This window comes from Oreochromis niloticus, linkage group LG11, assembly GCF_001858045.2.
Source record: "Oreochromis niloticus isolate F11D_XX linkage group LG11, O_niloticus_UMD_NMBU, whole genome shotgun sequence".
Taxonomy (NCBI): domain Eukaryota; kingdom Metazoa; phylum Chordata; class Actinopteri; order Cichliformes; family Cichlidae; genus Oreochromis; species Oreochromis niloticus.
The window spans coordinates 38,946,545-38,970,117 of NC_031976.2; the positions used below are offsets into that span (position 1 = coordinate 38,946,545).

The 23,573-nt window shown below is 42.9% G+C and overlaps 1 protein-coding gene across 1 annotated transcript in view; it reads right to left on the bottom strand.

Moving 5' to 3' along the window:
• LOC100692820 (uncharacterized) overlaps window positions 1-23,573 on the bottom strand; it is a 60,745-nt gene that overhangs the window by 14,454 nt on the left and 22,718 nt on the right. The window contains exons 13-23 of the mRNA XM_025911149.1: window positions 20,068-20,344; window positions 19,833-19,909; window positions 18,969-19,242; window positions 18,687-18,727; window positions 15,268-15,541; window positions 3,841-3,888; window positions 3,522-3,565; window positions 2,863-3,148; window positions 2,445-2,488; window positions 1,600-1,879; window positions 1,047-1,090 (exon numbers count right to left, since the gene is read on the bottom strand). Of these exons, the coding sequence (XP_025766934.1) occupies window positions 1,047-1,090; window positions 1,600-1,879; window positions 2,445-2,488; window positions 2,863-3,148; window positions 3,522-3,565; window positions 3,841-3,888; window positions 15,268-15,541; window positions 18,687-18,727; window positions 18,969-19,242; window positions 19,833-19,909; window positions 20,068-20,344 (1,689 nt within the window). The remainder of the gene's footprint in view (window positions 1-1,046; window positions 1,091-1,599; window positions 1,880-2,444; window positions 2,489-2,862; window positions 3,149-3,521; window positions 3,566-3,840; window positions 3,889-15,267; window positions 15,542-18,686; window positions 18,728-18,968; window positions 19,243-19,832; window positions 19,910-20,067; window positions 20,345-23,573) is intronic.

A 23,573-nucleotide genomic window follows, 5' to 3' on the forward strand; every position in this document is an offset into this window, starting at 1 on the left:
TTTAATTCATGTATTTACAGTGTGTGTGTGTGTGTGTGTGTGTGTGTGTGTGTGTGTGTGTGTGTGTGTGTGTGTGTGTGTGTTGGGGGCGAGGACCTTAATTCTCTCCACTTTGTACTTTCAATATGATTCAATCACGCTCCTTTTACTTTGTAAAGACAAAATCAGGATCAAGTTGAAAATGCAGTTGTGAAGCCGTATAAAATTTTAATGAAATAAACATAAATCTTTAGAATTATCTATATTTTTTTCAGAATGATCACTGAAGGAACATCTGGTAAAATCTGTGGCACTGATGATGTTTACTTCGCTGTCTTCATCAAGTGTTTTTATGTGTCTGCAAAACTTTGGTATCATAACAAAACACGACTCCCTCTCCATCAGGAATAAAATCTAAATGTTCTCATTTCTCTAACTGAATGTTTGTGTTATGATTTTATAAAATTAAAGTGAGCATAAGAATTGCAGTAATAAATATTTAATGACTTTTGATGTTGAAGAATTTTAAATGGTAATGGTAAATGGAGCGCTTTTCTACTCTCCCGGAGTACTCAAAGCGCTCTATACAACATGCCACTTTCACCCAATCACACAAGCACTTTATCTATACTCAGTGCTATCTAAGTACATTCACACACATTCGTACTCCGACGGATGCATCGGAGAGCAACTTGGGGTTAGTATCTTGCCCAAGGATACTTGACATGCAGACTGGAGGAGCCAAGGATCAAACCACCAACCTTCCAATCAGTAGGTGACCTGCGCTACCTCCTGAGCTACAGCCACCCGGTTATAGTTTTATAGTGCTGCTGCATTTTAAAGACAAAGAAAAATCTAAAGATGACATTTCCTGGTTTTATCTTCAGTAGTAGATCCTTCACTCTGTCATCAGTGGAAACATTATTGCTGCAGAGCTCCACATTAACACTGTGAGAAGCATCCAGTTTCAAAGATGCTTTGTCTGTTTCATCATGTATAATGTTCAAGATGAGGATGATTTACAGCCTGAATCTACTGAATGAAAGCTGAGTTAAAGTCACACTCACTCTCTTCAACAGTGCAGCTCCATGTTCATCCACAGAGTGTTTCTCTGAGGAGGAAAGACATTTACCATCAACTCTGAGGATTCAAACATCGTCACACATCCAAGTAGAATCAGCCTTCAGAAGATACAGATGATTTAAAAGAGAAAATTATGTGAAACTAAATAAAATGACATAAGAACCCAACAAATAAACCCTCCATCCAGTCAAACCAAAGTAACTGGGGGTTCCCAGCTGTGATAATGAGAGAGGGTACACCTGTCCACCTCAGGTTTTAAAAAGACAGACAACCTTTCACACCCACATTTAATTTAGAAGCAGCAATAAAGCCAACAAGCATGTGTTTGGACTGGAAACCAGAGCACTCTGAGGAAAAGCCTGCAGGCACAGGGAGAACATGCAAACTCCACACAGAAAGGTTCCAGCCAACCAGGAGGCTCAAACACACAACCTTCATGCTGTGAGGAGACAGTGCTAACCACTGCACCACCATGACACCACCAACACAAAAACCTATTGATGACACAGAGTTTACACTCATGCATGTTGGTCTTACCTCTGGATGCTGAGCTGCTCTCTGGTAACTTCTGCACCAGATCAGTTCTGTTCATGGACATGAAAACTTCTCTGGTCACCTCCACAGACTGCTGACCAAGTTCATCCACCATCAGATTCATTATATCTGCTCTGGTTAATGGATTTAACCTCCAATAGGAATATGACATCCTTTGAGGAAAAATTATCTGTAGGAACCTCTCAAATTTCTCGAGCTCCTCATCACTCAAATCATTCAAAGTTTCTAAAAGCAGATGTTTAACAGCTGCAATTGTTGCCGCCTGGAACAGTCAACACAAACATGGGGTCATATGTTTATTTATTTAGCCAAACACAAACACCTATTTACTAATTGCGGGATGTTAATAAAAAAAATTAAGAAACTATGAAACTCTGATCCACTTTTATGGGTTGGCAAAGTTTTTCTATTTATTTACAGGCTGCAGTTTTTCTCTCATATTGTGCAGATAAAAACTGAAATAAATCTATTAAGAATATTTCCATGACATCAGATGATATTTCATTCTTTATTAAAAAATTTGTAAGTAGAATAAAGTTTCCTGTTTAATCTGAAAGTGTTTGATGTTTTCAGATTTCTCTGTCCTGTTGAAGGACAAATGTACATGCTGACACTTCCTCAGCTCATCCTCAGTGGTAAAGACATCCTGACATTAGTGTTGGAGAAAATTACTGCTGAAGAAGTCAAACTGAATGAAGCTTCAGTTTGTCACAAACATCCAGCAGAAATCATGAGAAAAATGACTCAACATGAGAACTGATGATACTTTAGTACTCTGACTTTCAGCCTGCTGTCTTGTACTGAATCAGAGATGTGACATGACTCACTTTGTGGATCAGTGCAGAGCGTTGTTCATCCACAGAGTGTTTCTCTGAGGAGAAAAGTGCTCAAAGTCACTCATGACAAACACATTTAACAACTAACTGACAATTATTCAGGAAATAGGACTTTGGAAAAATGGACAATATGCAGAATGACACTGAAACCTCCTCAGCAACAATAAACAGTATGAAGGAGTCATTTTTACTCCTCACAAATTATTTTTATTTAATATGGTCTCATTTTTATATATTTATTTAAATATAATTTTCCAGAACAGTCATAAAATATGTTTTAAAGGTGAGTTTTCTTTTGTGTTCATTACAAATAATATTATTTATAAAGTCAAAGAAGACTTTACTTAGACGTTTATGAGACATAAAAACTGTTTTATGATTTGAATGAGTTTTGATTTTGTTGTCTTACTTCGAGGCAGTGAGCTGCAGTCTGACAGCCTCTGAGCCAGATCAGTCCTCTTCATCTCCTTTAAGACCTCCATGGTCTTCTCCACTGACTGTTGGCCGTAAGTCTGCACCATCAGAAACACTGTGTCCTGCAGGTCTGTCCCCCTGTACGGCATCCATGAGAAGTCCGAGTAATATTTGTGAAAATGAATTTGTCGCAGGGTCTTGTTGAACTTCTCTAGCTCCTGCTCATTCAGACCATCCAGAGTTTCCAGCAGCAGCTCAATAACAGACTCCATCGTTTCTACCTGGAAAATTCAAAGAAAATGTTCATGAGATAAATGTGACATTTCTCACTTTCAGGTCTGTTTGTTTTCTCATCAACACTTTAGAAATGTAGATGTGTTTAGATGACATCATCCATCACATGAGGTGATGATGTCATTGGTCATATTTGTCACAATGATCACAAACAGCTGATTAACAATTATTCTGCTTCTGTTAACAAGTTCAGGACTTTTCTGACCTGCTGCAGACCGACCTCACTGCACACACTGAACTTATCAAACTTTGACTTTTCCAATAAAAATCAAATCATTTGTTTCTATTGAAGATTTCTATCCTGTATTTATGAAATGAAAGCTGGATGATCTGAAGTCAGACAGATGTGACATGACTCACTTTGTGGATCAGTGCAGGCCAACGTTCATCCTCAGAGTGTTTCTCTGACAGAAAAGAAATATTAAAAGGTTCATTCATGACTGATTTAACATCAGTGTTAATAATCAGACACTTTGAAATAACTGATACTTTGATTTCATTCTGATGATCCTTGTAAGTTGGATTAATAACAACATTAAACTTGTTAACATGAACTCATATTTGATGGAAAACTATCAAAGTGTGAGGAAATGATCCAGTTCTGTTTCATTCAGTAATTCTTCATCTTCTTCATATCAATGAGTGTATTTATTGATTGATGTGTTTTCTGGACACTGACCTTTCTCTGTTTCCTCCACATCAAATCCTTCAGCTGATGATCCTGCAGCTGCAACACATTGAATACAAACTGTAACTACATCATACAGACACTGTGTGTGTCCTTTATGTGTGCTCATCCTGAGTATAACACTGAGTCCTGACAATAAAAAGCTTTAATATTTCACTTTCAGCTGTGCTGACTGAAGGCAGGAGGAGGCCATAGTTACACAATCACAGAGAAATCAATGAAAAGACTTTGAATCATTTACCTCATACAGGTCGTCTGTCTCCATAGTGGAGTTTAAATCAAAGCTAACATAAAGATCGATTTACAATACAAGTGTTTAGAAGGGTTAAAGAAATCTGAGCTGGCAGCAATCGCTTCAGAGTGTCGGGTCAGAACACTTGCAAATGTTCAGATATGAGAGGAACAAACAGGCAGAGTCCAGGAATAAAGTTGTCATTCTTTGTGTTTCCAATTGAGAATGTGCCCGCAGGTGGGCAAGAGTGTGTGTGTGTGGTTTCTGGAGACAAAGCATAATGATACAAATCAATTAGAAATCAAATTACATAATAAACATAAAGATACAGCTGAGGGGTACTCAAATACAGTATAGAAGTAAATAAGCTGACATATTACTTCAGACTGGTTACATAAACTTAAAGTCAGACATTATGCATTAACACACCGCATACAACTATGCACTGAAGGCAACTTTACACTGTTTCGGCTGCCGTTTGTCTCTGAACTGAAGCTGCGGACATGCACACCTATGGTGCATTCAGGGGGCATGGGAAATCCCATACACAACCCTAACCCTTTTGTACAGTTGCTCCCGAATTTGGTGTACAAATTTGACCTTGATGGAATGTCCTCTGCACCTAAGCAGAATCCCGGGGTAGAACGGGCAACCTGATAAGCCGTGCCACCGGGCGAGTGTAAGTTCGGTCCTTTACTTGAACGACTGCAGCTCTGACATGATCATCGGCCCCCGGTAAGGTAGTTTTCACAGTTCCTACTTGCCAGAGCGCTCTTGGGGTCTGCTGATCAATGATGAGGACCACAGATCCAACTGCAATGTTGTCTGTTTCCTTGTGCCATTTCTGCCGTGGTTGCAAGGTGGGCATAAAATGCCGTATGAAGTGCTTCCAGAATTGGTCAGCCAGGACTTGAGTGTGTCTCCACCTCTTACGACTGAGCAGTTCGGATTCTGGAACACTTGTGGCAGAGAGCAATCCAGCCACCCCATCAACAAAGAATAGGGCGTGATGGGATCTGGGTCTGCAATGTCTGAAGAAACATAACCCAAAGGCCTGGAGTTGAGGATACTCTCCACCTTATTATTCTGCTGTGTACAGTGTCCTTGAGTGTTTTGAAAGGCACTTTCAAATAAAATGTATTTTTATTATCATTATTACCTCAAGCAAGATGGTCCTCAGCACTTCCTCTGACACCATCTGTGCTCCCAACGTGGTGCGCAGAGCGATTTTCACAGATCGCACCTCTCTCTCCCAAGACCCTCCAAAGTGTGGAGCACTGGGTGGATTGAAACAGAATCGGATCTGTTCTGCCGCCAGTTGCTGTCTAAGATCTGGCGTTAGGGCGTTGAAGGCTTCATGTAGTTCTTTACTTGCACCTCGAAAGTTGGTACCTTGGTCTGAAAGGAGTTCAAAGGGCTTTGAGAACAAAACCGAAGTGATAATTTTTGGACCAAGTGGCTATTCCAGCTTCTCTAATTTTAACCTGCACAGTCTTTAGCCATATGTCAAATCGGATGCCAAAGATTTGGGGGTTATATTTGACAGCAATTTCACTTTTGAAAAACAGATTAGCTCAGTCGTACAGCGGTCTTTCTTCAAACTGAGGCTTTTATCTAAGGTAAGATCATTTTTATCTTTTAAAAACTTTGAACGGGCGATTCATGCTTTTATTATATCCCAGCTAGATTATTGTAACTCCTTATATGCTGGAGTTAGCCAGATCTGCCTGGCAAGGCTGTAGTTAGTCCAGAAAGCTGCAACTCGTCTTCTGACACGTACGAAAAGATGTGAACACATTTCCCCGGTGCTTGCCTCTCTTCATTGGCTCCCTGTCCACTTCAGAATTAATTTTAAAATTTTATTGTTGACCTACAGAGCCCTGAAAGAACAGGCTCCCGGGTGTTTGTCTGACCTCTTGCAGAGTTATACCCCGCTCAGATCTCTTAGATCAAGTAGAGGCGATCAAGCATGTGCAGTCATAGCGCCTAAGCTGTGGAATAATATACCCCTATACATCAGACAGGCTCCTACTGTCAATCTTTTTAAAATCTTATCTTAAAACACATTTTTATTTACTGGCTTTTAATACAGCATGAGAGTTATTTGTTAATTCATATTTGGTGTTTGCTATCAATACTCTAAGTTATTTTATTAGGTATGTTATATTCTTGTACAGTTATTTTATTACGTATGTTGTATTCTTGTACAGCCCTTTGGTCAATGCTCCTGTTGTAATTAAATGTGCTATATAAATAATTAAACTAAAAAAAAAAAAACCCAAAAAACTAAACTAACTTTCCTCTACGGGCAATGAACCGTCTGAGTGACATCAAGAAGGAGTCAACATCCATGTTTACCAGCAGATCCAGGTGAACTGCTCGAGTAGTAAGACATTTGAAAAGGATGCCCCACCTCTTTTCTGTGCGCCAACCCACTTTGATGAGCATAGGGCTGAAGCAGTCCATTCCAGTCAAATAGAAAGCAGGTCGGAAGAGCCTCAAACTTGAGGGCGGCAGATCTGCCATTTTCGGGACATCTGGTTGACCTCTCCACTTCTTTCATTCGGGACAGTGATGCTGATGTCTTCTGACTGCTTCTCTCCCCCTTAAGATCCAGTATTTCCGGCGCAACTAAGCTCCTGGGTGGTTAAGCTTATTGTCACATCGCTGGATTAGAAGCTTCGTAACTGCGTGAGCGGGCTCTAAAGTACAGGATGTAGTACCTCAGGGCTCAGGCTTTCGCATCTGCGGAGTCGACTTCCAACTATAATCAAGTCAGAAGCCTTGTCATAGTCAGGAGCGAGGGTAATTAGCCTGCTACTGGATGGAATCAGCTTCTCTGATTTAAGTAATGTGAATTTTCTAATCTGTGGAACAACCTTCCTATCGCTATCCGTGCGTCAGACTCCATTTTATCTTTTAAATCCTGTTTAAAAACTCACTTATTTAACATAGCTTTTCCATCTAGTTAGTGTCCCTATTTTATATTTGGTTCAATTTTTTCTTATTTATGCTCTTTATCTTTTAGCTATATCTGTTCTTAGTAACTTTGTTCTTATATTCCCTTTTATTCCTGTATAATTAGTGCCCTCAACCTGATGACATATGTGGTACTTTGGAGAGTCCTAAAAAAAGTACCCCTTATGAGGTCCTAGAGCCAAAAATCGACCACGCCATAAAAAGTGCTATAAAAATATTATATATTAATATTTTTTCCCACTTTAAATTAGCCAATCTTTTAGACCTACTTCTCCTTGAAATATTCATATAAAGTTTTAATTATATTTCTCGGATTTTAACCCTTTATATCCCGGTTTTGTCACATGACCGCACGGCTTTTTTAGGAGGAAAAAACTAAAAAATTAAATATTTTCCATAAAATACATTTGAAGTTATATTTTATTGTAATTATAATTAGGCCTTTGGATGGTCCAAAGATTGGCACCAACATTCATTTCGATCCACTTTTATTTTTTTTCCAAGGAGCAGAAAATGGTCCCGCCCGAGCAGCCTGCTGCCGCACGCCGGGAGAGGCAGCCTTCCTCCCGCGGGTCTCTCTCGATCAGCCCCGGGGCATACTGGTTCCAGTATGCCCCGGGCTGATCGAGTTTTGTGTCCACATCACACACGTACGATACCACGTGAAAACAAATATATAATTTTCTGTTGATTTTAAAAAATGTACCCTCTAAAAGCCCTAAGGGCAGAAAATGGTCCCGCCCGATCAGCCGGCCTAGCCGCGGAAGCAGCGCGGGGATCAGTGTGCCTATCTCGGGTCTGTCTCGACAAGCACCGCGGCATAGTGGTTGGGTCCCCGCTATCACTATTTTTTTCTAGGAGCACAGTAAATGTAATATAATGGTGATCATGTTTTCACTTTTTGATTATGTTAACTGCTTATTAGCACTTATTATTTTACAAGGATGAACATAAACATTTGCATGTTGCTGGGAATCGGGAAAGTCGCGCGTCTGGCTGAGCCAGCTGGCCCGTGGGAATGCAGAAGCGAGCGGCGCCCCAGTAGCTGGGAAAACATTTTCCAACATTTAATTTGGCACGGCAGGTCACATAGCACGATAGCAAGAAAGATTCGTTCTTCTTTTTTTGTCACATGCAGACTAATACAAGCACAACGCACTGAAATATCAAGAGAAGAGCAGAGGGCTGGTTACTCACCGAAGCCTGGTTACCCACCGAAGCCTGTGCGTCGGATTAGCCTCATGGCCGCGGGGGTTGAGGCGGTGCAGGCTGGTCGGGTTTAAGTGTCCAAGATTGGATGTTCAACCTTATCACAGACGTTTAGAAGTGATCTCGTGTCGTTTACTATAAATCCAGACTGTTTTATATGACAAAAGCATCGTGATCGGACCAGGATTACCCAGAGGACATAAATACCGGAAAGACGTCGTCATGTCGACGTCACGTCCGGCGTTCAGATTTATACAATTCATACATTTTTGTTTTAACCATCAAACGCAACATTAATGTAGCGATACTTATTTTCAAACGAAAAGATCACCATTTTTCGTGTCTCAGAAAGCATGAGCGGAGCATTCACTGTGCGCAATTTGACGCACACGGAGTCCAGCTCTGTACGCCACTTCCGGAGCTTTGTCATGGCCGTGAATTTGTCAAAATCATCCTGTGGGTCTTTCCATCGGTCACAATTTGCAGATAATTGGTGTCTCTACATGATCGATTGACAGTGTGAGATGACAGAAGCTCAAATTTTTTACTAAATGCCCTGTATTTACAAAGCAGTTTGTTAGCTTCCCATCAATGTACTTCCGGGTCATTCAACTGGATCTACATTTAAATAATCATTTTTAATTTTCTTTTTTGGCATAAAGACCTTTATATTTTAAAAAATATAAAGGTCATCAATAGTGACACACAATACCAATCGTTTTCCCCACTTTTTAAAGCAGAAAGATGTGTTCCAAAACTGAATTTCTGGCCTCACTTTGCTGAGTGCCCAAAAATGAAACAAGGGCGCCACCTAGTGGACAAATAAAAAAAATTAAAATTTTAAGGCCTCTAGTGCAACGTCTCACCGCAGGTCGGACAATGCCGCTTCAATTAGTAGTAATGATCGAGCAATGAAAAATAGCGTTTATAATGGGTTTCAATGGGGCGTTTTTTGGCTCTAGGGCGTAATCTGGATTGCGGTTTGTAGCTTAGCCACTTTAAGATAATCTAATGAACTCAGACTGTAATTCAAAATAAAAAAATAAATGTTTGGAAAGTTTGGCTATATTCTATTCAACACGGTGAAAATGGCCTAATACTAGAAAACGCTGTGGTCGAAAAATGGCTCCAGGACCCTCTAAGGAGTCTTTTATTTAATCATGCCTTAATTTTCCTGTTTTTATTGTAAAGCACTTTGGTGTACCACTGGTTTCTTAAATGTGCTATACAAATAAAGTTGTATTGTATTGCATTGTATTTTCTCGGAAAGCTCTCCATCTGAGAATGTCTAAGTAGGGCCACCTTTGAAAGTCATCAGCATCAGGGTGACTGGTGTCATTAGCCGCCCTGTGCATTAATCGAGCAGTGGCTTTCAGGAGTTCCTCATACATGCTGAACTGTTTGATGTCAGGTATCGCTGGACTAGCGGATCCAGTGAGCAGACCACAGAACACTGGCTTCCTCAGCTCCTCCACTTCCTCCTTAGCTTCTCCCACTGGTGCTTGTGGCCAAAGGCTGGGCGGCAGCTGAAGACATGGTGGCCCCCGGCTCCAGCGATTCTCACCAGCAACCTGAGCCACAGTTTTCCCTCTCCTGATATCGTCCGCTGGATTCGTTCCCGAGTCAACGTACCGCCAAGATGCTGCAGCAGAGAGTTCTTGTACCTCTGCAACTCTGGTTCCCACAAAGACTTTATATCTGCATGAATCTGAATGGAGCCAGTTAAGCACTGTAGTCGAGTCTGTCCAGAACACCACATCTTGGATGTCAAGGGTCAGTTCTTTCTTCAGAACAGAAGCCAGCTGTGCTCCTGTAAGGGCTCCATACAACTCTAGCCTTGGAATTGAGAGTTGCTTCTTGGATGCAACTCTCAACCCCGCAGCCAAGAAAGCCACCTGGACCTTTCCTTCCCCTTGGTCGGTGAGTAGATATGCCACAGACCCACAGGCACGCTCAGAGGCATCACAGAACATATGAAGGCTTCGATGGCTGTTACAACAGTCCGAGCGTGGGTCAGTGTAGCATCTCGGCAGCATTATATGTGAGAGTTGGCCCAGTTCACTTTCCCACAAACGCCAGGCATGGAGCAGATTCTCAGATAAGTGAGGATCATCCCTTCCTCTTTTTTTGTCCCAGAGGTGTTGCACGATGACCTTTGCTCTGGTTGTATATGGAATAAGAAACCCAAGAGGATCATACTGCTGGGCGAGCAGCCCATAAATGTTGTGCATTGTTGGCTCTGAACTGACACTCTGCTGATGCTTGTACCGGAGTGCATCAGAGTTACAGTGCCATACAAGTCCTAGAGTGCGCTCTTGAGGATTGGCTGACTCCAGGGAGAGCCAGAGAACACTACCCTGTGACTGGGACTCAACTGGTAGTTGGCTGATGACCGTGTGGACATTGCTAGCCCATTGTCGTAGTTCAAATCCACCCTCCAAGAGCAGAGACTGCAGGCAATCCACCAATTTCTTGGCTTGTGTTTCTGATGGGAGGCTCTGCAAACAGTTGTCAACATAGAAATTACGTTCTATGGATAGACGAGCATCCTCTCCCGGCTCAGTGTGTTTCTGGACATGGGCTTGAAGTGCAAAGGTAGCGCAGCATGGACTGCATGTAGTCCCAAAGGGAAGCAGCTGCCATTGGTAGATGTTGGGTTTTTTGTCTACCTTCATGTCCCGCCACAGGAAACAGAGAAAGGGTTTGTCCTCATCTAGCAGACAGACCTGATGGAACATCCCCTTTATGTCACTGCTGAAGGCAACTGGGTGTTCCCTGAACATGAGAAGGACTCCCAACAGGGTAGCTCCCAGTGTAGGCCCTGGAAGAAGGCAGTCGTTCAGGCTCTGACCCTTGTAGGTGAAGGAACAGTTGAACATTATCCTGTCCTTGCCGTTGTGGTGTACCATGTGATGGGGGATAAACCACGAACAGTTACTTAGTGCAGCCTCTTCAGGTGCAACAGCTGTGACGAAGCCAGCCTGCAGCAGTTTGTGGATTTCCCCAGAGTAGGCAGCTGCCTTCTGTGGTTTTCTGGCAAGTCGTTTCTCCATACCACGAAGCTGGGCCAAAACTGCCTCTGGTGTAGCACGAAGAGGGGGAAGATTCTTCTTCCACAGTAGTGGGGTGGCGTAGCGGTTTACTCCATCAATTGTTACTCCAATTGTCCTTTCCTCAAGTCTCTGAATGGCCTCAGCGTCTTGTCAGGACCTGGTAATGAGCCACTCACTCCAGTATGGCAAGGTATCCATTTTCTAGAGTCTCTCAACAAGGCTGAAGATCTCAGCTTCTGGTGAGGCCCCAGAGGTGAAGAGACACTGCTGTGGGGTTAGCCGCCAACGTAGGAATCTCAATGGACCCTGTAAAGTCCATCCAAGTCGGGTGTGCACAGCTGCAGGTCCACCTGGAGGGCCAAGTCGTATCGGCTCCACAGGAGTGAGAAGATGTGGATTATCCGACCCAATAAGCAGAAGGGGCTGTACTTCCTTTATGTCTGGCAGTGGCAGTTGCTTAAGGTGACGGTACCGCTCCTGTAATGCTCTTATTGGGTAACTATAGCCTACTAGGCCAAGTTCCTTTGCCATGAAGGCTTGGTGGATCTGGAAGGACTTGTTAGGCTGTGAGGCAGGAGAAATGGAGAATGACACAGCGGCACCATGGATAGTACAGATATCTTGACGGACAGTGCGGAGTGCTAGGTCCTCAGCTTCCCCATGCAGCCCCAAGTGATCAGCCGCTTCATGCAGAAGTATGGTACGCTCTGAACCATCATCCAGCATAGCATAGGTTTCAACCATCTTGGTACTGCTCCTAATAATGACATGACTTAGCTTGAGTAGCACCTGACTGCTATTGGTCTGCCGGTCTACGTACAGTGTCTCAGAGGTGGAACTTACTAAGCATGTGCTTTCCTCCGGTGCACTGGTTGAATCAGAGGCTGTAGCATCTGGGCTGGTATTGACATCATGAAGAACTTCAAGGTGTCGGCGCCCACATGGTTTCCACTTGGCTTTGAGGTTACACTTAGCTGCTTGATGATCACGGGCGCATTGGTAGCACCTCTTATTAGCCTTGATCCACTGTCTTCTGCTCCTTCGACAAGAGTTTGAAGTTACTGCACTAATTCAGGTAGTGTTGCACTGTATTACAGAATGGGCAGTACTTCTTGGGCATTTCTTGTGTTGTTGACATGTCACCTTCCGTCTTTCTCCTGGGCTCACTACCATGGAGAATGGTGGTAGCCTTTTGAAACTTATGCTTAGGACGTCTCTCCTTTCGTGAAACTTGCCTCTCCCTGTCGGAGTGGTCATAGTATTGGTCTCCAGTTACCTGGACACACACATCATACTCAAGCCATTCAGCCAGATCAGGCAGTGTTGTTATAGGAGTGTTGATGGGATTGACAAATCTCTGGAAATTCGCTCTTAGGTCATAAGGTAACTTAGCTAACAGGCGAGATACGTGTGAGCCACACCTCAACTCGGCCCGACCCTGTTCTCCCAACTGGTGTAACATACCCACTAGCGCACGGACTTGGAGTGCAAAAGACTTGAAGGCTCTGATGTCACCACTCCTAATGTTGGGTCCGTCCATCAGTTTGGTAATCCTTTTTAAGGCCAGATGTTGAGGTTGCCCATACATTTATGTAAGTGATCTCATGGTGTCAGCGAATGGGAATGGACTGTTACTGTATGAGTCAGCTACAAGTAGTGCATTTTCACACTTAAGGTGATGTGTCAATATCTGGAACTTGAAGTGTTCAGGAACATCAAGTGGAAGTATGTTATCTAAAACTAACTTTAGTCTTGCAAACTCATAAGGAGTCTTCGTGCACAAAGTCGGGGATTGTTGGTTGAGGTCCACAATAAGTCTCTCTTGGTTGGGCTCTGCTGAGAGAGAGTGGTGTCTGAGGGCACCCACCTGGTTGCAGGCGATCAGGTGGACACTGTTGGCGGTTATCTGGGTACAGCACCTGTACCGATGACTCGAATCCTGATACCCATATCCATAAGGAGGACGATAATGGCTGTCAGGGCAGCTTGGGTGACCAGGAGTAGGATACCTGTCATCTTGTCTGTAGTATGGATCATCTTCATAGCAGGCCCCTAGCGTTGGCAATCTAGGACGAGTGGCAGGCTGACTGTAGCTCCTGTGGCAACGAGCATACACCTCATCAACCCTTCTTTGGCCTGCATAATGCGGTGACCATCCCCTTGATGCTGAAGCTTGAAGTGGAGGGGGCCTCTCACCTGGTGTCATTGGTGGAAGAAAATCTTGAGATTCAGGGCATGAGCTGACTGAAGGTGATGGTGACTGTGCGCTGCACTCCCTGTCAAGATCTGCTACATTTAGACTGTGAGTAAGCTCCTCAATCAGGCCATGCTGGCTGTCCTTTGGATGTTGAGACTCAAATGGCACTTGTGGAGCACTTTCAGGCTGATGTGGGCTCTTCTGACCTTTGATTGGCACCAGCTTACTAGTGGGGGCAGGTGTGGTTGACGTCCCATCCTCACAAAGTCCAGACCGTGATGTGGCATGCTGTGGAGCTAGTACAGGGGAGCTAGAGATTAATTCTGTCAGGGGTTGCACATCTAGTCGGAGTTGATTGTGTTCCTCTTTCATATGATGATAATATTGGAGAATTTCAGGATGAGTAGAATGCTTGCCCTGATCATCATGTGAGAGTCGGTTCTTAGCAAGGTCGTCCACTTCATAGTTCTGGAGGTATGATGGCAGCTTGCCATGTGGACAATCAGACTCTCTGTACGGGTATCGGTCTTCCATTCTGAACATATAAGGCTAAAGCAGTTGCTCACATCCAGCTCGAAGGACCAAATGTTAGAAGGGTTAAAGAAATCTGAGCTGGCAGCAATCGCTTCAGAGTGTCGGGTCAGAACACTTGCAAATGTTCAGATGTGAGAGGAACAAACAGGCAGAGTCCAGGAATAAAGTTGTCATTCTTTGTGTTTCCAATTGAGAATGTGCCCGCAGGTGGGCAAGAGTGTGTGTGTGTGGTTTCTGTAGACAAAGCATAATGATACAAATCAATTAGAAATCAAATTACATAATAAACATAAAGATACAGCTGAGGGGTACTCAAATACAGCATACAAGTAAATAAGCTGACATATTACTTCAGACTGGTTTCATAAACTTAAAGTCAGACATTATGCATTAACACGCCGCATACAACTATGCACTGAAGGCAACTTTACACTGTTTATCATCTGGTACACAGAGCACAGAATCAACAACACGATAACAATGAATCTCTCTGCTAGAAGCTAATTAGTGAACAAATCTGTTATGCTAGCGAACTGCCACTTATGCATAACGTCATTTAAACAGAAGCAGAAACTGCTGGTAAGTCATCAAATACACTCATGGCTTAACCCCAACATAACTGAGTGAAGTAAAAACTCACGGTCTTATGAACCCACACACTGTCCGTTGTTCGGCTGCCGTTTGTCTCTGAACTGAAGCTGCTGACATGCACACCTATGGTGCAATCAGAGGGCATGGAAAATCCCATACACAACCCTAACCCTTTTGTACAGCAAGACTGATATTAATGAGCTCAAAATGCAAAAATGCAGTGAAACAAAACAAAGTAAAATATTTTCAAAGGAAAGAAGTTCAAAGACCTTTAAAACAACATTTATGAAGAAAGTCACTGATTCAATAACCTGAATATTTTTACTTTAAACACTGAAATATGAAAACAAATCTGTCTCATTTTATTGTGTTTGTACAACCTGAATGCGTTAATTTTATCAACGTCTGTCCAAAAACATTCAAAGAAAACAAATTCTTTTAAGATAATAAAGTTTATATTATGCAGTTTTTGTTGCAAGTTTCTCCAATTTAATTCTTTTGATTTTGTTTTCACTTTGAGCTGTAATATTATGTTTTTAATACTTTTACACTCAGTTAAAAAAAAAATCCCACCATATTTACTGACATTATTACAGAAACTCTGACAGATTATTTTCTCTTACCTTTGAGTCCTGAGCTGCTCTCTGACAGCCTCTGCACCAGATCAGTTCTCTGCATGTTTGTTAAAACCTCCCTGATCACCTCCACAGACTGATGACCCCATTTATCAACCATCACATTCACTATTTCTCTTCTGTGAGGAATCTGTAGGATTTGTGGAAGACTCTTCCGAAAACAAGTGAACTGCAGGAACAACTTGAACTCCTTGAGATCCCGTTCACTCAAATCCTCCAGTGTTTCTAGAAGCAGATCTGTAACAGCTGCCATTGTTGCAACCTGGAAAATTCAAAGCAAACATTCATAAAGAAAAAATGTTTCCTCACTGAGAAAATTAAAGATTTATGTTTTTGTAGCTGTTTTAAACTTGGAATGTTTTCAATGTGTGACGCCCACAAGTGTATGGTCACAATTGTAATTTTTTTTGTAAATTGTTTTTTTGATGTAAAAGACCTGATTTTATGGTGGTATTGCACTTTCATTTAGAGTTATAGAGAATGTAATTGCGTGGCATTGCCACAAGGGGGAGATAGCGGTGAGTGTGCTAGGCCGTTGCAACGCTTCTCTGCCTCAGACGAAGAAGAGCCTGCAGACCTAACGCAACTCCTGTCTCTGCTTTTCTGTAGTGATGTGCGATATCACTGATTTCCTTTCCGATCCGATACCAAGTAAAATTCAGTGTGGTATCGACGATACTGATCCAATACCGTTACTCTGTACAAAAACTTAATGTTTCATTGTATTTCATAATACAATATATAATTGTATTATGTAATTGTAATAATATAGCTTCATAATGATTACAGGACATCAAATTACTTGTTCTTATTGCTTAATAATGCAGAATAATCATATAGAAATAAAAAACCTGAAGCTGAAACACTATTTGAACACGTTACCTGCCTTACGGTGTACATTTTAGGACATCGTCAGGTCTCAGGAAAAAAGTTGTCAGGTATCAGTCTCACACGAAAAATTGTCAGGTCTCAGGAAAAAAGTTGTCAGGTATCAGGAAAAAAGTTGTCAGGTATCAGTCTCACATGAAAAATTGTCAGGTCTCAGACTCGGACGGAAAAATGTCAGGTCTCAGACTCACACGAAAAATTGTCAGGACTCAGGAAAAAAGGTGTCAGGTCTCAGGAAAAAAGTTGTCAGGTATCAGTCTCACATGAAAAAATGTCAGGTCTCAGACTCACACGAAAAAATGTCAGGTCTCAGACTCACACGAAAAAATGTCAGGTCTCAGACTCACACGAAAAATTGTCAGGACTCAGGAAAAAAGTTGTCAGGTCTCAGACTCACACGAAAAAATGTCAGGTCTCAGGAAAAAAGTTGTCAGGTATCAGTCTCACACGAAAAATTGTCAGGTCTCAGGAAAAAAGTTGTCAGGTATCAGGAAAAAAGTTGTCAGGTATCAGTCTCACATGAAAAATTGTCAGGTCTCAGACTCGGACGGAAAAATGTCAGGACTCAGGAAAAAAGGTGTCAGGTCTCAGGAAAAAAGTTGTCAGGTATCAGTCTCACATGAAAAAATGTCAGGTCTCAGACTCACACGAAAAAATGTCAGGTCTCAGAATCACACGAAAAAATGTCAGGTCTCAGAATCACACTACATTCTTTCATGTGAGTCTGAGACCTGACACCTTTTTTCCTGAGACCTGACACCTTTTTTCCTGAGTCCTGACAATTTTTCGTGTGAGTCTGAGACCTGACATTTTTCCGTCTGAGTCTGAGACCTGACATTTTTTCATGTGAGTCTGAGACCTGACAATTTTTCGTGTGAGACTGATACCTGACAACTTTTTTCCTGAGACCTGACAACTTTTTTCCTGAGACCTGACAACTTTTTTCCTGAGACCTGACGATGTCCTAAAATGTACACCGTACTGCCTGCAGCACTAAAGGACTCCATGAGAGACGTCTGTCTCGCCCTAGCAGCACCTGTCCCTCTTCTCCTCAACATAAGCTCGTCATATTTTGTGATATGATTTACTCTGAGGTGTTTGACGAGGTCAGTCTTCTTGCCACAACACCTCACTGTCTTGCCACATGTATCGCAAACCGCGTCTTGTCTGTTTGTGGAGGTAAAATATGTCCACACCTGACTCAGTTTAGCTCAGCCATTGTTGTGAGCGCGGGCACGCCAGGGGCTGCAACACAGTTATACAGCCGTATTTCGCATATTACTATGAAAGGCGGAAGAGGAAGTAGTTCCTTCCAATTTAGACGATCCGAATGATATAGTTTCTTTCCACTGTGTTCCTGTTAATGAAAAACTACAAATTTACCCCAAAGTACTAAAATATTGATATTTTAATATGAGAATCGATTCTAGAACATAAATTACTGGTATCGGAAGATCGATCCGCACAACACTACTTTTCTGTTAAAAAACAAACAAACAAAAAAAAGAGGTCAGTAGTTCAAGTTTGCTAACCGCAATGCACACCTAAAGGCAAGAAATCTTTTTCTGTCTTAGTTTAAAGACCGCAAATGTTGTGAGAGAGAGTGTTTTCACAGATTGAGATAAAGCTAACCTTACTTGTAATGGAAGCCGCCATTTCACTTGTAGTCTAAAGAGGTAGCTGGTCTTATTACCTGTTTTATTTTATGACAAATGCAACTCCTAGACTCATCTCTTTTATCCTGAAATTATTGGAAGTTACAGTTGATTAAGATTATTGCAACCTACCCAGTTATTATGTGTCAAATGTAAATAGTCTGATGTATACTGTTTTGTGGACGATTGCAAACTGTTTGTGAACAATGGTAGAATATTTTTGTGTAATTTTTACAAATGTAATATATTCTTTGAATCTGTTAAGGTATAAAGAATGTATAATGGTAATATAAGCGGGTTAATTGCAGTGTTAATGGTGCAGGCACAGAAATGTTATTGATGCTGAACAGCAGTAGAATTTGGTTACAGATTTATTGTAAAAAAGGATACAAAATAATCATTGTATATGAGTAAGTTTATTCTTGCGAGAAAGCAAGGTAACCAAAAGGGTTTAACATATGGATCTGATTGAATGTGTTTTTGTTGTTAAAAGAGAAATGTGTGTGTCTAAATGAAAAGAAAAGAACGCTGTTTAATTCTGTTAATAAATCAGACGAGGAAGAGCCTGCAGACCGAACGCAACTCATGTCTCCTGTCTCTGCTTTTCTGTTAAAAAAAACAGTTTAAAAACAGACCCCATCGAAGGCCTGTAACAAATGTTTACTCTGAAACACTTTGATAATAAAAGAAAACAATCTTATTTAAGATGTATTTAGGTAAACACACTTTTTAATAAATGTTTGATTTTAAATCTAAACACATTTCTGTGACAACTGTTTAATGTAAATGATAAAATTATGATTTTCAAACTGCATCTTATTGAATCAAAGCTCTGCAGAGTCAGACAGATGAGACGTTACTCACTTTATGGATCAGTGCAGACAGATGTTCATCCAGATGTTTGTCTGAAAAAAGAGAAAATAACAGATAAAAATAAGTGTTTAATAAAAGCTAATCGAGCTTTAAAAAAATACACAGAGATCAACAAAAAAAATGACATTTAAACCTGCTGAACATCATTTTCTGCCCCTCGTCAACAATGCTCTCTTTTCTCTGTAAATCTGAATGTTTCTAATATGAACTGAAGCAGAAACACTTTAAGAACCACTTTTATTATTTTAACATGTTTTGTCTTTATTATCTTACTTTGAGCTTCTGAGCTGCTGTCTGTCAGCCTCTGAGCCAGATCAGTCCTCTTCATCTCCTTTAAAACCTTCACGATCTTCTTCACTGACTGTTGGCCAAAAGTCCTCACCATCAAAAACACCACGTCCTGCAGGTGTGTCATCTCAGACAGATTCCTTGGGATAAGAAAGAGACCTTTTCTTTTGAGGGTCTTGATGAAGTCTTTGACCTCGCTGTCACTCAGATCAGCCAGTGTTTCCAAAAGCAGCTCAATAAGAGACTCCATCGTTTCTACCTGGTAAAAACAGAGGTCACATGACAGCGATGCACAATTCAAATGTCTCTTAGATCTTTAATCAACAGAAACATTTTAGTGGTAAAAATAAATTCATGGTTTAAATCAGGTTTAATTCAAGTCTTTGTAAAAACCTGAAAAGATGACCTTTGACCTTCAGACATGAAGGTCCGTCTTTTTTAGGGTCATGACCTTCGACCAGATTCAGAGCAGAAAATAACGTCCATGAACATCTGATGCTCGGTGGGGACCTGCTTGGATTAGTTTTTTATTTCTTGACTCATTTTTTCCTCTTTTTGAAGGATTTAATTTTCATGAACAGGTTTGTGACTCTGTTTTACTGCCTGACTGTAACTCTGTCAAAGACTGAGCTACAAAAACTGCAGTGAGTCTCCTGATTTTACAAACAGAGGGGAGCTTTAACGGCTCACATCTTTACTGATAAACAGAAAGACTTTAAAATGTAAATAAGGTTTAATATTTCTATAGCAATCATGTATAAGAGCTCATGTGTACATGACACAGCTGCAGCTTGAATTTCATGTGTATGATTTCTGTTTAAGATGAAGATCATTTTCAGTCTTCATCACTGAATCAAAGCTGAACTGTGTGAAGTCGACTGATGTGACGTTACTCACTCTCTGGCTCAGTGGAGGAAACTGTTTGTCTGAGGAGAAAAGAAAGAGAAGGTTTATGCAGCTTATGATCCTACTGAAAAATACATTTTGAATCTAAAGATATTTTTCCCCAGTTAAATAAACTTTAATGAATAAATAAAATGTATTAAAGTTATTACAGACACTCTGACAGATTATTTTCTCTTACCTTTGAGTCCTGAGCTGCTCTCTGGTAGCCTCTGCACCAGATCAGTTCTCTGCATGTCTGTTAAAACCTCCCTGATCACCTCCACAGACTGCTGACCAAGTTCACCCACCATTTTTTTCACTAGTTCATCTATCATGTTTGTATATATCTGTATTTGTGGCAGGCCCATTTTGAAGCGCGTGAACTGCAGCAACAAATTGAATTCCTCGAGATCCTTTTGATTCAAATGTCTCAGGATTTCCACAAGAATGTTTCTAACAGCTGTCGGTGCTTCTCCCTGAAAAATACAAAGGATTTATTAAGTTACTGTCATTTCACTGTTGGGAGATTTAAAGATTTATTTCTTTGAACTTCCTCAGTGTCTCTGAAGTAGACATGTAGAATATTAGAGCTGCATGATCATTGGAAAAATCAAAATCACAATTATTTTATTAAGTATTGATTTTTGTGACAGAAAGCTGTTCTGTGATGTAAACAGAACATATTCACATCTGTAAAATTCTCCTTTGTCCTCTTCTACATCTTTATTTGTTTATTTATTTATTTTTAGATTAGATTTGTCAGGGCTGCCGGGACGGGCTGTGTGGTGGTGGAGTCCAAAAACACCCCCCCCCCTCCGAAGCACAGAGGGCAGATCCCAAACAGTTCGGGAGGCCGACCCGGAGGACGGCGGCACAGCAGTCCAGAACAGTTCATCTCCGGAGGCCGGCCACGCGGAAGGCAGTGGCGGCGGCGACCTTGTTCAGGGGGACGACCTCGTTCGACGGCAAAGACGCCCAACCAAAGGCCTGGAAAGTGGCCGGCGATGTTGAGGAGATGACCGCGGAAAAGCCGGCTGTGCTAGGCGTGGACGAGATGGTGGCGTGGCAACCACAGGGCCAGATGAGGCAGGACCAGACGAGGGATAAGCCGAAACAGGCGAAGCTGAAGCCGACGCAGAGGCTGGACCAGGCGAAGCTGATGTGGAGGCTGGACCAGATGAGGCAGAGGGCGAGGCTGATGCAGAGGCTGGACCAGGCGAGGCTGAAGCGGCTGCAGGCGTGGAAGACGAAGGTGGCACTGCAGGCAAGGATGATGAGGCTGGTGCTGCAGGCGACGATGCTGCAGGCGATGATGTGGAGGTTGCAGGTGGTGGAGCAGGTGGTGGCTGAACGTTCTCCCTGGAACCGTCAGTAGACATGAGGATGTGCTGGCTGGGTCCTCCAAGACCCCCAGCTGACAAGGCCTGAGGCTGGACGGGGTCCTCGGGCCCTCCACCTGGGGCAGTCACAGGACCAGTGGGCACAGGGGCCCCTGGAACATACAGGACAGAACCAGCAGGCACGGTGGCCTCTGGCAGACACGGAACGGAACCAGCAGGCGCACAGGCCTCTGGCAGAGACAGATCAGAACCAGCAGGCATGGGGGCCTCTGGCAAACACTGAGCAGACTGCAGCTGCACGGAGCACTGACCCCGCTCAGGCAGCGACAGTCGGGTGCAGTCCTCAGCTGGCTTTTTAACCTCCAGGGGTCCAGAGTCTGCTGGGGGCTGAAACCCAGCCTCTGGGGAGGCCCTGGAGTGCATCACAGTCTCAGAACTGGCCAGCTTTTGAGGAATGAAAACAGTCTTAATGGGTTTGTCTCTCTGCTTAGAATGGACAGATGAAAAACAATTCACTTCAGGTTGAATTGGCTTGAATTGTTGTACAGGAGGACCAAGTGACACAGGGCTAGTGGCTGCAGAACAGGAGGCTGAACTGAGGGTGACTGAAATAATCGTTGGGATGACAACGGTACTGGAGTTGGAGACTGAGCTTCTGGCCGGGCGGCTAGCTGAGCAGCAGACATTGAAGAACCAGTCTTTGTGGGAAGAGTTCCACGCTCTGAGCAGTCAGTAGATAGTCCTTCTCATTTTCAGATTAACAGTCCTGGTTAGCATAACACTGGACTAGGAAGAAGCAGAATGAAAGCAGTCCTTTAAATCCTCAGAGCGGGTGTTAACAGACTTAGGAGTGTCTGACAAAGTATTAACTGTTTCTAAATTAATCTTTTCAAATTTGAATAAACCCGAGTTAACTGACATTGAATTTCTAGACTCAGGAATAACTGACAGAGTGTTAGTAAATGCAGGCTCAGATGGAGCAGAAAAAACACTGTTCTTGACTCACTGAATCTGCCGGTAACTGACGGCAGCGTGGACGTCACTTCCGCCTGGGGGAAGGAGCGACAGCGGCAGGGGAAGCTGACGGTGATATGGGGCAGCTCTGAAGTGGCTGCCCCTGCTGTGGGGTGGAAAGGCTGGGTGGAATGAGGATGATTCCCAGTGCTTTGTAAAAAGCCTGGGCTGGTGTGAGCTGGCCACTTGGGGGCTGAGTGTACATAACACAGTCACTCTCACTGACCCCGAGAGCTTGCTTGGCGAGCAAAGGATGACAGCGGCGTGACCGCCATTTTGCCCGGGAGGAGGGAGGAGCCGACTGACCGGGCGGCATTTTGTCCGGCTGAGAATCCTCCGGTGGACTGGGGAGAGAATCTTCCGGTAAGCCGGGCAGGCAATCTGTTGCAGTTGGGGGGTGAAGGTGAAGTGTGTTAAGGATGAAGTCCTGTAGGAGTGGGTGAAGTGAATCCAGCAGCCAGGGGTGATTGGAAATTAGCCGCTGTAGTCGGGCCTCCAGAGCATGACTAAATTCCTCCCCCTCATGCTCTAGCCACAGATTAGTCCACCTTGAAACAGAATCAATTAATTTCTCCCGAAGCTCCTCGGAAAGTGTGAATGCCGCTGGGTCCATGTTTGGCCGGTTCGTACTGTCAGGGCTGCCGGGGCGAGCCGTGTGGTGTTGGAGGGAGAAAGGACCCAAAATGCAGGCAGTAGACTGATGATACTAGTGACGTTTATTTACAAGTAGTGGAGTGACAGAACAGGCAGTGAGGTATGACAAATGACTGAAAAAAACCTAGACTGGGAAAACTAAATGACAAACCTGAGATCATAAGAAACGGGATGCGGGGCAGAGAGACGCAGACAGAGGAACAGAACACCATGGAACGCAAATGAACCGGCAACAGGCAGGAGAACACACAGGGCTTAAATATACACAGCAGTAATCAGGGGATGAGAGACAGGAGGGCAACTCACCTGGGAGAAATCAGAGCTGACGGGACAGGGGAAACGTAAACTGAACACACTCACATGAGACGGGGACCTTCAGAATAAAACAGGAAACTCAGACACAGAGAACCAGACAAGACACTGAACTAAACAGACACATTCACAAACAGACAGTGTGACACCATAGACAGACAGAACACAGAAGTGGGGCCAGGGCAGGAAACCTAACAAATGGCAAATCATAACAGAATACATACTCAGAATAAACAAAAGCATAAGGAAACACAAAAACACTGAGTCGGTAGACTCAGGACCATGACAAGACTACATAAAACTTTCTTAATCCCTCGGGTGGGTTCCTCCGGGAACTTCAATTTGGGGGGGGGGGGTGCGTGCATGTGTGTGTGTTGGCGGGAGG